Source organism: Aulonocara stuartgranti, assembly GCF_965226115.1.
Source record: "Aulonocara stuartgranti genome assembly, chromosome: 9".
NCBI classification, from domain to species: Eukaryota; Metazoa; Chordata; class Actinopteri; order Cichliformes; family Cichlidae; genus Aulonocara; species Aulonocara stuartgranti.
This window is the reverse complement of record NC_138960.1, coordinates 20,799,841-20,815,292: the sequence shown is the minus strand read 5'-3', so window position 1 is coordinate 20,815,292 and position 15,452 is coordinate 20,799,841. Positions and strand designations below refer to the sequence as shown.

General features: G+C 40.0%; 1 protein-coding gene across 2 annotated transcripts in view; it reads right to left on the bottom strand.

Moving 5' to 3' along the window:
- Nucleotides 1–6,472: 6,472 nt before the first annotated feature.
- The window catches only part of tmem108 (transmembrane protein 108), a 55,386-nt gene continuing 46,406 nt past the window's right edge, over nt 6,473–15,452 (bottom strand). The window contains exons 3-6 of one of the 2 annotated variants that reach the window (XM_082547413.1): nt 10,610–11,821; nt 9,424–9,575; nt 7,286–7,333; nt 6,660–6,701 (exon numbers count right to left, since the gene is read on the bottom strand). In XM_082547413.1, the coding sequence (XP_082403539.1) occupies nt 7,307–7,333; nt 9,424–9,575; nt 10,610–11,821 (1,391 nt within the window). In that variant the 3' untranslated portion in view covers nt 6,660–6,701; nt 7,286–7,306. Of the gene's footprint in view, nt 6,702–7,285; nt 7,334–9,423; nt 9,576–10,609; nt 11,822–15,452 lie in introns of both variants that reach the window. The other variant, XM_082547412.1, reaches the window with a different exon arrangement.

The following is a 15,452-nucleotide window of genomic DNA, read 5'->3' as shown; positions in this document are numbered from 1 at the left end:
AGGTCATGCCAAAGCAAGAAGTCCCAGACCATCACACTGCCACCACCACGTTTGACTGTTGGTATGAATTTCTTTTTATGAAATGCTGTGTTAGTTTTACTCCAGATGCAACGGGGTGAAAACCTTGTAAAAGGTTCAGCTTTTGCCTTGTCGGTCCACATATTTTTTTGGAAAACGTGAAATGACTCTTTGTGTTCTTTTTTGGTCAGCAGTGGTTTTCTCCTTTGGACTTTCCCATGGATACCCAGTCTCTTTCTTATTCTTGAATAAAACTATTGTTGTATTGTTGAATGCTGCATGGTCTTTAGACGTCTTTTGCAATCTCCTGGATAGGTCATCAGTGTACTCTTAGAGTAATTTTGGTAGAGCGTTCACTCCTGGGAAGGTTTACCACTGTTCCCCTAATTATAAAAAGCAGAGCTGGGCTCATATGTCAGCACATGTTATCCAGAAGCAAGGAAAGAGCTTAAACTAACCACAAGGTGTGTAACAAATGCGATCACTGGTGTAAATAAGTGCATGGGTGAAGAAATGATGTATGCAATGTTGTTTATTTGCACCAAAATCCAAAAGATGTCTCAGGGAGGGGAGCCACACAGCATCTGAGCACTGAGGGCGTTTATAAAGAACAATGGCTCACTGAGCCCTGGTTTAACCATTGTCACCAACTGGAAATGAGCCACACCACCTCTGCAGATGAGACCAGCCACACAAACAGGCCAATAGGAAAGCAGGGTGGAGTGTGGCATCACAATAGTTGGAAAAAACGCTTTAATTGCTTTTATTTGTCCTTCATTTGAGTGATGTAGAACCTGTAATCACAATAGTTTACCTCTTTTTTTTCTTAAAGTTAGGTATATCAAAATGTCATGATTTAAACAAACTCAGGGCTCGACATTTAATTTGGTGGGATCTGGTCACCCCACAAAGTCTGTCGAGCGCAGCTTTTATTTGCAGTACCCTCACTTGCACTGTCTGCAACCCATAAAACAGAGGCCTGTCCTCTAGAAGCAAGTCTCAATACTGCTATCTTGGTAAAAGCTCGGGTTAAATATTTGGCAATTATTTTGAACGCCATCTAAATTAGCTTTAATTCAGTTGGTTAACAGAACATAAAATCTGCATATCTGGAATAAAATTTGAACAAGTTTGATGATTTTGTTCTATGGTAAGGTTTAAAAGCTTTTTTTTTCCCTCCACCAAATTTCAATGCCAACTCCTTGCTGTATTTTCCTTCCTTCCATCCTTCTTGGGTATTATGTCTCTTTCTTATAATGTCTTTGGCTCTAATAGCTTGTATGGGTTGGTTTCTATTATATAAAAAAATTGTTTATATTTTTGCTGTACTGTATCCACATAATAGTAATTATAACTTGCTTGGATAAACTGATTGGCCAATTTATTCCTGGAAAATTGAAAGTGGCAAAATTAGAAATGAAAATAAAATAATGAAACAAGTAGTGCTGTGATTCCACTGGGACGACATCACAATCGATCATATATTTTAACATTTTGTATTTTTTTTTCTTCCAGAATAATAATTTGGACAAAATAAAAGTGTGTGTTTTTGTCAAGGACCAAACCAGATCTGGACTCAAATACAGGAATAAAAGTTTAACAGGTTTATTGAACTCACAAAAAAGTCAATTGTTTGGTGTCTTCTGAGTGAAGCAGGTGGGTGATATCTGGAGAGTTTCTCCTACACAGACTTCCCCTACATGTGGCGAGGGAGTATCTGCACAGCAGAGAATCATTTAAGCTCAAAGATAAAGCTGAATTTCTCACAAAATCAAACACACTACCCATGCTGCACCTCATGTGCTCCCACTACCACAGCAAGTGCAACACCCCAGCAATTTCTTCTGGGAACTGTTCCACCTTAAGTAGTCGCTGAGTAATCATCAGATTGCACCCAGGTGAGTGATTGCTCAACAGCTTGCAGGTGTGGCCTGTCAGCAGAGGACACACAAGAAGGCTCAGCCTCTGAAGCCGACAAGCAGAATTACAAACACACACCCCCACGTGCACAGAGTGAGATAGAGGGAAATGTAGGTTGGCACAGGAGGACGAGGGGACCATGACAGTTCCTTTGTTATGAAGATTTAATCGTTCTGAAAATTACTGCATTTTCAAGCACGTCCTAGGTAACACAGTCTACTGCTGGAAAACAGTAATGACCGTTTCTGGGTCTCTGATATGCCTACGCAGAATAATTATTAATGAGTATGATTCATATCTACAGTTATTGTTATGGTAATTTGGGGGCTTTGAAATGTTCTCTTTCCTTTCACATCAGTGTTTTTTTAAGGTTTTTGTGTGTTTCTATTTGATGTGACTACTAAGAAAAGCTGGGATGCAGTTCAAGATACGAATAAATCAGAACGCAGAATTAGTTAAAGCTTGTGTTAAAAAATGAAAAATGTTGCAAGGACAAAATATCAACCTATAAGTTTGCTTGTTTGTTTTAAATAAATTGGCTCATTTCGAATTTGTTGCCAACAACAAGCTGCAAAAAAGTCACATTGTGTCTTATTCTAACATTTTAGTTAAAAGTTTTCAAATTCTTGCTTGATATAAGATTTCAGCTTCTCAACGGATGAGAAAGATGAGAAGAAATGTCCTCCTGTGACTCACTTTTTGTTTTATATTAAGTCAGATGGGTGATTGTGGTCCATTGTTACCTGGACTTCTTTACATTAACGCAAAGAAAAGCTGTATTGTTTTAATTCAAGCAGAAAAGGTGTTATTAAATATTTTTGAGCCCTTGATTTGAGATTGATTTCTTGATTTTTGGTCAGCTATCTAGGTGTGCCGAGGACACAACAGAAGCTCAGAAGGAACAGAGCTTTTGCCTGTGACAGTGGTGGATCTTAGACGGGCTTCTTCACTCTCCACTTCTTAAAACCCGTCTCTTTTCATTGGCAAGAGTGTGAGAGCTGATTTTTAATTGTCCCTTTGGTCAGTACTTGCTGTTTTAAAGCCCTTTATGAATAAAGTTAGCTTGACTTTGCTCTTCTTGGCAGAATTGGTTCATTTAAATTGATTGCTTTTCTGGCACAGACCTGGCTTTTAAAAATAGCCCACACATTTTAATAGTGTTGAGGCTGGGGCTTTGGGGAGGCTATTCCAGAAGCTTAATGTTAGCCTGCTTTATCCATTGCAAAACCAGTTTTTATGTGTGGTTCACTCAACAGTGTCCACGTTTCAACTGTTTAACTGCTGTTTGGGGTGAAGTTGAAGAATTTGGAGGTAGTACTACTCCCAACATCCAGTACAACCGGTAGCAAAACAGCCCAGGAGCATGATGTTACCACCACCATGAGAGCTGAAAGCCTCACCTTTAATCCTCCAAACATACATTCTTGCCATTGTGGACAAATAGCTCCATCTTTGCTTTATCTGTTCATGAGGGCAGCTGCAAATTTCAGCCAAGTTTGAGGGTGATGATTTTGGAACAGGGGCTTCTTTCTTGGTTGGACAGTGACGCTGGTATTCCAGCAGCTCCCAGTTCATGGCAGACTTGTGCTTTGATGGTTCATGGGTTGTTCCTGAACATCCCAACCAGTTTCCTCTTATCTAAGGATGACGGTTTGGGTCTTCTTCCAGACTTCGGCAAAGTTGTGACACATCCAAATAACTTGCACTTACATACTTGGCTCCAGGAGACCGTCCCAAGTTGTGTAAATATATAATTCGCCTTTTAAACGTTTCTCCGAGTTCTTTGGACTTTCCCATTAATCTCAGTATTGCTCAAACCAGTGAGTGCTGTCAAACAAATCCTTTTTATTTGGCCAAGAGAAAGTACCAGCTGTAGTAAATAATGCCTATGTGTATGTGTGTGTGAACTTCTAACCCCAATTTTATATTAAATATCAGTAATGATGGTTAAAGTTAGAATGTGTTTTCCTTTCAAAAATAAGGATATTGAAAAAAAACTAGCAAAACAATTAGTCATTAATTAATTTACAAAGACTTTCTACAAAGCCAACAAATGGGTGAATAACACTGACTTTAAAATAAGCTTCCTCTCAGCAGTAAAGCAGGCTTGTAAACAGATTACCGAACTGACGTCAGCATCCCGAGCCAGAGGTCACTTGACCAGATGCAGCACCAGTGCACAAAGAGAAAAATCCAGCTCGCTGCCTCAATGGATGTGCTGTGCTCGGCAAGACTGTTTACAGTGCGCGTCGCGTAATCAACAAACAGGTAGCAGCTAACTAGTCAGAACAAATCAGACAAACAGAGTAATCCATGGGTTTTTTCCCCATTGTTTTATTGCTCAGCAGTAAAAAGTACAGTGTGTATACGACAGTACAAAAAATACATAATGTTGAACACTGCTCCACCGTGCCACTGAACATTTTTGTAAAATATCCACTTTTTGAGCGTGCAAAAAAACAACAAGCCCGGCTGTGAGCATCCAATGCGGGAAATATCAATTAGCTGTGTTGTTCGCCATCACCTCTTCACCAGGTGATCTCAGAACAACATCATACAATACGGAGAATCTTCAGCGACAGTAGAGGCAGACAGCATTGATTACTGAAAAAAAACGGCAGCGATGCAAAAGTAAAAACAAATGACAGAAGGACCACAGATTTAATAATGAAACTAAATAACGCACTTTTGATTAAATCGCCTCTGTACGTGCTCACAGCATTCTTCATTTGTCTCAGCATATATTTTTTTTAATTTTTTGTTTTTATTGCCTCTAACACAGCCTTTGACACGGTTTGCAATACTGGATAAACACGCCGTCTATGGAGGGAGACACTTACAGTAGCAAGGGTGGTCTAAATGTTTCCTACAGCAGCGAGGAACTCTTTCTCGCACATGACCGGTAGCTACTCCACGATATACACGAGAGACAAACAGACGGGACAAACGTACAGAGGCACCCACAGGAACGGACGCACAAAAACTGAGCTGAACGTCGCACAGAGTCTCAATTAAACTTTAAAGTAACCGTGACATTTGGTTAAAGGGGGCGGCACGTCGCAGCTCGCCTGCTCACACGCACGCCTCAGTGCACCTACATGCACACGCATACTGATATATAAAGGGCCAACGTAAGGAATTAAGACATCTATGTGGTCCCTCTTCGCAGAAGCTGGTGACGCATGAAGGGGAAAGGCCATTTTAAGTCCGCTCCATTTTTATTGAGAGCTGAAAGCTGCTATTCAAAACTGCTGGATGCTGGACTCCACATCGCCCAAAGACCTGCTCAGACTGACCGATAAGATCCAAGCCTGTATTTATCAAACTGCCGAGGGTTAAAATTCACCTAAAAACAAACTGCAGAACTGGTGAACTTGTGTGTTTCCATGCTATCACTGTCTGCTGCACAGCACAGCTCCGGTCTTCACTGTTTTTGACTGTTTTTCTGAGGCTAAGGTGTTTGGAATCATCATCATGCACTGCTGCCTGCGTCAAAGCCCCTTAGCTGCTATATAATTCCTAGAATGTATCTCAAAGTGTAGCAGCTGTATACCTGATTTCATCTAATGTTTAAATTTCTGTTTAGAATAATATTTTTTTTAAAAACCAAAGTGAATCAGTGAATTCATAAAGGGCCCAGCTCCCAGAAACATCTTTTCACTTTAGCGAGTTTTTATTGCTTTGCTTAAATTGTGACCATGAGGTTTAATTCTTACTTTCACAATAGAAACGTATTGACTCTACAAATTAATTTTAATGTTTTATTTTATGTATGTTTAATAACCAGGATGCCACTACAGCTTTACACCGTCCCCTCAGACCCCCTAGTCCCCTCGATACCTGGCAAAGCTTGTCTGTCTCTGTGTTTTAGGCCTGTGATTGACTGGCTCCAACCTCTCAGTGAACCCGGGCTGGATAAATGGCCAAAAAAAAATAGATGGATGTTTAATCATCTTCTTAATTAGAACATTACCAGATAAAAGAACATACATTTTTAATATTAAAATCAATCTGTGTATCTGACTAGTCTGAGCAAACTGATCATTTGAAAGCCACTCTTAAGGGTTGAGTCATTTTAATGCCAGTCTTTACTTTTAGTTCTAAATGATCATTTTTAGTAAGTTTGATAAATACAGGCTCAGATTTCACAACCATTATTCCTCCACATATCCCTGCCTCTCCTCCCCCCGACTTATCTAGGTGCTTATTCAAGTTCAACAGGCTGTAAGTATTCAGGGATTGATTTTAAAGGAAAGTTAAACTTACAAAGAACAGCTTTAATCTTTTTTATAGCACATGTGTCTCTCTCTAAAGCAGATTTTGTGTGGCAACATCCACAGTGCACTCACCATCAAGCCACTGCAAAGAAACAAAACCACATATACTCTGTAATTTTATAAAGACAATAAAAACCTTTATCACAATTAAGCCTTTTGTAGAAAATGTACATCAGAAAAATACGCAGGTGCATCCTCGTAGTAAATAAGCATCTGTTTACGCCGCGCTTCTTTCAGGTTGCTCTTTGTGTTTGTGATATACAGTATAAAGTCGAAGTCTCTGAATATTTACCACATATATAAAATAGACAAGAACAGCAGGGGGAGAGGAGGACGAGGATCTGCAGAGCTTCTCGCCCCTCTGTGTCTCTATATGACAGAAGCTTTGTCTCTGTTGATGAAGAGGGTCTCCTGGCAGAAAGGGTTAACCAGGACCACGCTGCTGCCGCTGTAGTCTCCATTAGGGGGTAGACAGGTGTCATGATCCTGCAAAAAGTACATGCACAAAATAAGACGTAGTGGGAAAAAAAGGAAAGGAGGTGTAACTGTTAAGCAGCAGCTCTAATTCATGATTCACGCTTCAGGGCTCACCGTTAGCGCACACGCTACTGTATCTGAGTCTCTCTACAGGCGACGAGCAGCAAGCAAGCAGCAAGTGGAAGAGGACAGATAAAATATGGGTTTTGTGCACATCAGGGCTTTTAAGGAGATGGTGAACAAAGATATGTGGAAAAAAGCTCAGCGATCAGAGATACAAAGGGGAGGTGGTGGGGAAGATGTAAGAGCCTCACAAGTGGAGGAATAAAAAGGGAGAATGACTCAGAAGAAGGCAGCAGAGGGTGTTAATCTAAGTATGCTGGGTGATGGTGAGTCAGCAGTAATGAGGTGGTGCAGGAGGTCGTTTTGAAAAAGTCCTTTTTCATCCAATCACATGGAACTACAGGAACACCATCATCATCACCATCACCATCATCAGGTTTACAGTCATTTCTGTCATTTTCCTATAGCACCAGGGAGGCTACAGTACGAGGCTTCTGCTCTACGGACACGTGCAAAGCTGGAAACAACACCTGGGTGTCACCAAGGGCATCCTACACACGATCCTCAGCTTCCCTCTCCTGACACCTCCGACAGGCGGCAAAGGAATGCAAATTGAGGAGGCAGAGAAATAAAATAAAGGAAACACACAGAGAAGATAATAAACATGCAAAGAGAGCAAGCAATGGTACATAAAAATATACGGTTAAAAAGAATAGAGGGGGGAATTTGCAGAGAGTATAATATGCCTCTGTTATATCCCATCTTTTCCAACAGATGGCGCTGCCATGCACCTAAAAACAACATATTACACTTTCTGCTTTGAGCTGGACTTGAGCCTACAAAGCCTTAGTTTTGCATAAATATGAATGGGTTAGTTAAAAATAAAATAAAATAAAATAAATAAAATTGCATGCTGCCTAAAAGTTTCCAAGCCCCCTTTAAAAAGCACACCGATTAGGGGAATGTGTGTAAAATTATCATCATTAAGTGCAGAATATTTCTAATTAGTGGGAGACAGTAGCTTAAAAATGACCTGGTTTGCAGATTTTACAGTGTAAAAGCCTCATATCACTTTATTAAAAACCTGGGAGCTTCTGGTGTGGAGCGTGATATCAGATATAATGATTTGCAGAAGCAAAGAGGATACACAGGCTTTAAAGAGTTTAAAGTGTCAGATAAAAATCTTAAGTCAAATATGTTGGACATCTTGTTATATTTATAGGCAATGTCTGACGAATTATAGGAAAGTGAGTTTACGGAAACTTCATGTAGCTTATGGACGACGCTGTGAGGTGAATACTGAAGAATCCAGATTTGTCTTTATCTTGTGTTATGTGATTTGTTTTGGAATGAATAAAGACTGAATTCATGCCAGAACACTATTTTAAACAAATGATATAATACAGTTGGGAACAAGATGATTTTACCAATCCCAAAGCTACTTACAGCAAAAACTAAGTGGGAACACGTGTGCTGAAAGATTAAGCTGTGAATTTACTGAGTAAATGGAAACGCTGCCAATTAGTAGAATTTCTTGGTTCAGAAGATTTCTACCAGAGCTCAAAGCGACATGAGAATTAAAGAGACCAAAGTTTAGCTTGGATTATCCATTTGTTCACAACAAAACATAAAATACGTAACATGACGGAGAAGGAAAGATATGGAAGACATGTTATTTACCACAAGAAGATGATACAGACCTTTTAAAATGAAAACGCAGACCTCATCAGCTGTTGTTTTATTGATCTGTGAAGCCTAAATGTGTTTTTCTGTTCTGTAAAGCAATTTTTAAAATAATATAAACGCATCATTGCTTCAAAGATTTTTTTTATGTAGTCAAAAATCCTCAACCAGACCAAAAACATTATAAAAACAGCTCAGTGTCATTTTATTAAATACACATACCTGATCATTAAATTTCATCATTAAATGAGTCTTTCTGATAATTTGAGAATGACTGAAGATCTTTGATCTTTCTTAAGGTTTATTTATTGATTAAGCTTGACAGATTTTTGTCTTTTATTCACATTTTTTTGTCTGCAGTAATCTGAAGCACCTGCAGTGGGTCCCACAACTCGTGTTTATGAAACACTGATCTTGGCTTATTAATGCTTTTCTTTTAAACAGATTTAAATATAATGAATGCTTGTTGGATGCCTCAAAAATATCAGAAAATTAACTTTTAATCTTTGGATTTTTATACACTGGTTTCTATCTTTTGAGCATGCACAGACCGATATTATTGATAAATATAACTAAAATGATGCTTCACTGAAAGTTTGCAGTCTTGTATGTAATTAAACCCGCTCAGCTGAGGTTTATTGATTACTAATACCAAGTTACTAATAATGTATCAGTAAAGACTACTCAGTATACTGACACTGAAGCCAGTCTTTGAGATTCAGTTGCTGCTGTAAGTTTAAGTAAATACTTGATGTGAAGAACTGTCTAAGAATCAGATGCCCTGAGGAAAAATTTGAAAAAATCCTCGTTAATCGCAGCGGCACAGCGTCATGCTCATGGACATGGATCCTCTTGTTGTTTCCATATTCATTAAATGCATTCTGCTGACTGATAGCGAAACATCAAGTAAATGTGCGGCCTCTTTAAGTGTCTGCGGTGCAGAGCAGTAACAGAAAGGCAGCCTAACAGTGTCAGTAGTTTGTACCTCACTCTCCAGAGTGTGTATCTCTCTGGGCAGCTCCACGGCGTGTCTGCTGAAGTAGTCCATGGTGATGGCGTTGTTCCAGTAACTGAGGTTGTTCTCCTGACTTGAAGACTTTTTCTTCCTCCTCATGCAGCACACAGTCAACAGCACAGCTACAGCGGGCAGAGGAAAAAAACGAGGCTCAGCACAGAAATGGGAATAGCTGCTGCTTCAAAAAGCCTCTGAAATCACCCACACCTGCTGCTCAGCAAGAGCCTGTCATGTTTCAGGACAACATGCTGCAGTTGGAAATCAATACTGCAAATTCTGAGCTGCCAGTCGTTCGGTGAAAATATACGAGAAGGCTTTCAGGAACCAGAAAGTAAAAGTACTTCATTTTCAGTGGGCTGGAGTGCACAAAATTATATTTTGCCTTGGGTGGAATAGCTTTTCACCAGTGAAAACCTTTTAAACCAAATTAATTTCATAAGGAACGGCCCTGAAGTGTAACTGGAGGCAGTCAAAAGGGATTCTGGGAAATCTAGAAGCTGACTGAGATAAACAAAGACAAGAAAAGTCAAAACTTAAGAATGAATTAAACTCACTTCAGAAATGTAATAAAATTACTAATAATGGTTAAAATATGCATGTGTTATAACAATGTGATCTACAATATAAAATACTGTGACCTGGTGCGGTGTCATTTTTTCCAATAGTGAGATGAGAGGATTAACACATAGGCTGCTGCTAAACCATTAAGGGTTGAGCACAAGCACATTAAAAACCAAAAAACACACAAGATGTTACCTTTTAAATGATTTTCATGCAGCTTTTCTTAAACTTTTTAACTATGGCATGTGTAAACTTAAATTGGATGAAAGAAGGTGGAAGCTAAATCGATAAAAAACAGGTCACCACAAGCAGGTGAATGTAAAGAGGTTAAATATGAATCTCAAGCCACAACCAAACAAGGGAAACCCACTAACTTAGATATGCCTATCTAACTAAGCCCATTTCTCTTTTTCTTCCCACTCTTTATGTGAAACTACACGGTGGCTTCTGTGGCTTCTTATTAAATATACAAGTGTGAATGTGGTATAAACTCTCTGCAGTGCAGCAGACGATTGAGATTCTTTAAATACCAAACCATTTCTTTCAGACAGAATGTGACTCTCTTTGTTTTCCAAGCTGTTCTGGTTTTACTTACAACACGAGGACACGAGCACACTGATGGCCAGCACGATCCACACGATGGCCATCCTGCTAAAGCAGATGTCCTTTTGGGATGACGTGGAGTCGATAGCAGTGCCTGGGTTGTGGCCAGGTGTCGCGGTGGTGATTGGCAACTGTGTGATCTGGAAGTTCCCGCTGGTTGTGGAAGTGGGCTCTGAGCTGTTTGCCTGCTGTTCCATCTTGACTGATGTGCTCTTGGAGAAGTGCTCCCCATATGCAGTTGCATTCCCTAGCAGGTCAGTGCTGTTACCTTGAACAGAACCTTGAGACTGACTTTCCACAGTGGGGATGTCGTTCGCTGCAGTGCGAGTGGCGGGCGTGAGTGTTGAATTCTGTGTTGTGACGCCCGTCACGGTGGACGGGGCGCTGGACGCAGTGAAAGTTTGATTCTGTGGTGGGCTCTTGACAGTGACAACCAACTGAGCAGTGGGGGGCTCGTCCACTCCATGCACCTCGCGAAGGGTGATGGCGTGGTGCGAGGATCCTACAGCGTGATTCCTGAGTTTCAGGCCTCGTGCAGCATCAGCATCGACTGAGAGTGAAGAGGGGGGCTGCAGGCGTGGAGCATACCGCTGCCCGAGTTCCTCTACACTCAGCTTCTGAGGCCCTGTGTGGTTTGCATCGAGTGCATCCCCTTTTTCTGCTCCAGAGCTGGACAGAGGTGCTAGGGGGTTTGGGGCCCCTATAGCAGCAGATTCCACATCTATATTTGGCCTCTCTGCATTAGGAAATTTAGGACTGCTGCTGCTGCTGGCCTGGTTAGTGCTGACTGTAACTGGGTTATGGGCCCTGACCAATTTGTGCATGAGACTTCTGTTTACAACATCAGAGCTGGGCTCTTTGGGGTGATTCACATGACTGCCAGTGCTCACAGTGTTTGGGGTGACTCTGTCATAACTGGGAGGATCCTCACGAGCTAAGTTGGAAGCTTGGGCAAGCCGATGCAAGTGTAAAGGGGGAAGAGCAGACGTAGGAAGGAGGGCATTTGTGGGTTGCATGCCTTTGGGTGACCATTCCCCGCTACTCGACCCCTCCTGATGCCAGTCCAGGGGTGGAGGTTTGGGCGAGGACAAGGGGCTGCTGTGTGTGACTGCCATGTAGACAGAGTCCTGGGATGTGTGGCTGAGGTACAGCTCCTGTGCTGATGACACCAGTCCTGCTGGCAGTGCTAGGAATGCTAGAACACCTGCAGAAGCAAACAGAATAACATAGAAATCCTTTTTAGTCTCACGAACTCTTGATTGTTTCCTGTAAAGTTGATTTTTTAAAACTCTTTTTTTTCTCCTGTGCATTTTGTTTAGCAAACCTTGATGAAGCTGCAGCCCTGCGGCTATAACTGACTGCTCGGCTGTTTAGTTGATAAGTGTGGCATTGTCTTGCATTCATTATGCTTCTTAGCCTTTAATCTACTGAAGCGTTATGCGTGTCAGTCACCTAGTTTAACTAGATTGCTTTATTAACTGCATTATTCACTAGAACAGCGCTATTGCGTGTATCTGTGCATGGATAAGGTGGCAGCTGGGACGGAGAGGATGCTTCTCTCCTTGGACACGCAGTTCTCTTGTAATAAAACAGTAAGATATAGCTGCAAATAATATTCTTAGCAATCCAGTTTCTATAAATGTTCTTGTTTAAAGCAAGACATCAGGAAAAAAACAAGTTTTCTCATGTGTAAGTCATTAATTTGTCCTTTCAGACAACATTTAGATTTATTTTTTTACACATTTACCATTGGACAGCCGCACAAAATACCTGAGTAACCAGTAAAGTACCACATCTATATTAGTTAGTCCATCAGTTAAAACTTGGTTATTTCCTAATTTATGAAGTGTTACAAACCTTTGAGTTTGGAATGTCAACAAGCTGAAACTAGAATTTTTAACCTTACTTTAACCAAAGTTTACGGGGAATTATGCACTCTGGTACATTAAATATATAAGGTCTCATTTGCATATTTAGACATGACATAAAAAAATAGAAAAATAGTAATAGAAAAAGATGATTTATCATAAAGGAAAAATGCTTACTCTGTTCACCTCTTACACTGTCCTTTGTCATCATAAAATAGAGTCAACAGTCAGATGGTGAAATGTGTCTTGTTAGTAGACATAATGACTTCTAATGATTTTCCTACAATTAATACAGTAGATTGATTTATGACAGTCTCAGTGTCAGTATGGCCTACTTAAAATGCTAAAGCCATCTCTAAGAGCTTGACAGATTTGCTTTCTCAAGCTCAATCCCGTAAGGAGGCTGCGTAGTGACAAGACATTAGCAGGTGCCAGCGGGGAATAGTGTTATCTAGACAGCTAGAAAGTCATAGAGGGAGGAATGTGAAAGGGCTTATTAATTTCCACATTAACTCTCTCCTTTCCACCCCTTATTTATACTTAATCACAACTAATCCGACACATTAGCAGAGTCCCCACTGTGCAGACTCTATATTCAGACAACAGACTACGCAACAATAAATATCATCTAAATTCTTGTCTGGTATACAGTCATAGCACAAAGAAAGCACAACACGGTCTTCAATTTGAAGGTTTTACATATCAAGACATAATAAAAACATCTAGTCCTTAGCTGGTCTTATAATTAGGTAAATATAAGCTCAGATAAATTACAAAACAAGACATATAACAGTTTCTGAAAACCTAAGAACATCCTCATTGCTTCCAAAGGAATTAAGAGACTAGGTAGAAGCCAGAAGCTGCTAATTAAATGCTCTTGATTAACTGTTAATCAGCAAGTGTGAGCATCTTTATGAAAGCAGAACATCTTGTCAGATGCTAAGGAGGCATGAGAAGCAACTGGTGCCGCCCATCAATCTGGGAAAGGTTAAAAGGCCATTTCCAAACAATGTGAAGTCCATAACTCTACAGTTAGAAAAAGATTATTCACCAGTGGGAAACACTGAAGACAGTTTACAATCTTTGCAAGAGTGCACATCCCAGAAAATTTACCCCAAGGCCAGACACTACAAAAAACAAAACCCACAAGAACTACATCTCAGATTCTAAATTCTTCAGTTAGCGTGTTAAATGTTAAAGTTCATGAAATTACAATTAGGAAAACAATAAAGAAGCATAGGAAGGCAGAAGAAAGCCGCTTTTTTTTCTAAGAACATGGCAGCACAGCTTAGGTTTGCAAAGTTGCATCTGAACAAACTACAAGACTTCTGGAACAATGGCCTTTGGATGGATGAGACCAATGTGGAGATGGCTGGCCATAATGCACAGCACCACACTAGCCAAAAACCAAACAGCATATCGGCACAAACACCTAATGCTGACTGTCAAGCACGGTGGTGGAGGGGTAATGATTTGGGCTTGTTTTGCAGCCACAGGACCCGGGTGCATTGCAGTCATTGAGTTGAAGTCCTTTATATAGTTAAGTGAGTAAGTAAGGCAAAAAATTATTTATAATTTTTCAAGACAAGAATCACAAAGTGTTTCACAAAAAAAAAAAAAAAAAAAAAAATCCAGGGCATTTAAAGCAACACAGACAAAAAGTAAGACAAATGCAATTCACAGAGTCCACAGATCGTAGCTGTATTAGCAACGGTGTAAAATGCGAGTACGTAGCAGATTTGGTCAGAAGTCTATCTGCGGCGTTTGAACAACCTGCAGACGTTCCAAGGAGTTTTTGCTTAGACGTATAAACAATGAATTACAGTATGCTTGGCCCGATGCACAATGCACAGCAGCAAATCTGCAGAAAGGATGAAAAAGAAAAGAATCAAAGTGCTGTGATGGCCAGTCAAAGTCCAGACCTCTGCCTGACTGAAATGCTGGGAACTTTAGAGACAGTAGAAAGTACATAAACAAATGCCTGCGAAGTACTGAAGCTATGGTGTACAGAAGAGCGGGCAAAATTCCTCCACAACTATGTGAGAGACTGATAAAGTAATACAAAAAAAGAATTACTTTAAATTACTTTTGCTAAAGGTGCCTCTACAAACTACCGAATCATAAGTGATGTTTAGTTTTTGACACAGTGCTTCTCCAGTTTGTCTTCGTTATTGTTAAATGAATATGACATGGTGTGATATTTCATCCGTGACTGATCATCTGAGGTTTATTTACCTTATTTTAAAATCTGTTAAGGGCTAGATCGACTATATCTTGATCATTAGGAATGATACAGGATGATTTCTTTTTAAAACGACTGCACGTTAGTGTGTTTTAGTCACGGTTACTGAAATAGGGAAGCGATTAAGTTAGTCTGACACCAATCACTGGCTTATTGCTTCAAGGTTAAGACCAGCATTACTTAACATTTATCTTAATGACAACAAATGCCACAAACAGACCATTATCAGTGTGAGATCACTCTTCAACTTCTCAGACCTGTCTGTGGCACTTGGGTCAAATGTCATTCCTTCCGTCTGCGGATGTCCAAAGTAGGAATGTCGAAAGATTCCCTAAACACTCAAGAAATAGTGTATTTGATAGAGGCCATATATTTATTTGCTGCTGATAAAGTGGGGTTTTATGTTGTTGTTTTTTTGTCATTAATAGGAAAGCATGTCAGCTTATTTTAGTGGCTCATTTGAATGTTTCTACCAGTTTATGGTAAATCGAGTGCTGTGACACATGCGAATGAGCTCTATCAGGCTTTAGTGGGATCAGATTTGACTGATTACACTAACGATCATCATTCACAATCTTTTATTAAAAACTGGCTTAAAGATTAGACGGAAAAAAGGAAAATACAAAATATTTATTCTGTTTAAATCTTATTCAATTTTTATGTCTATTATAACCTTAATAATATGCAATGGTCATGCTGATGACAAACGAAAACCTCAACAAATA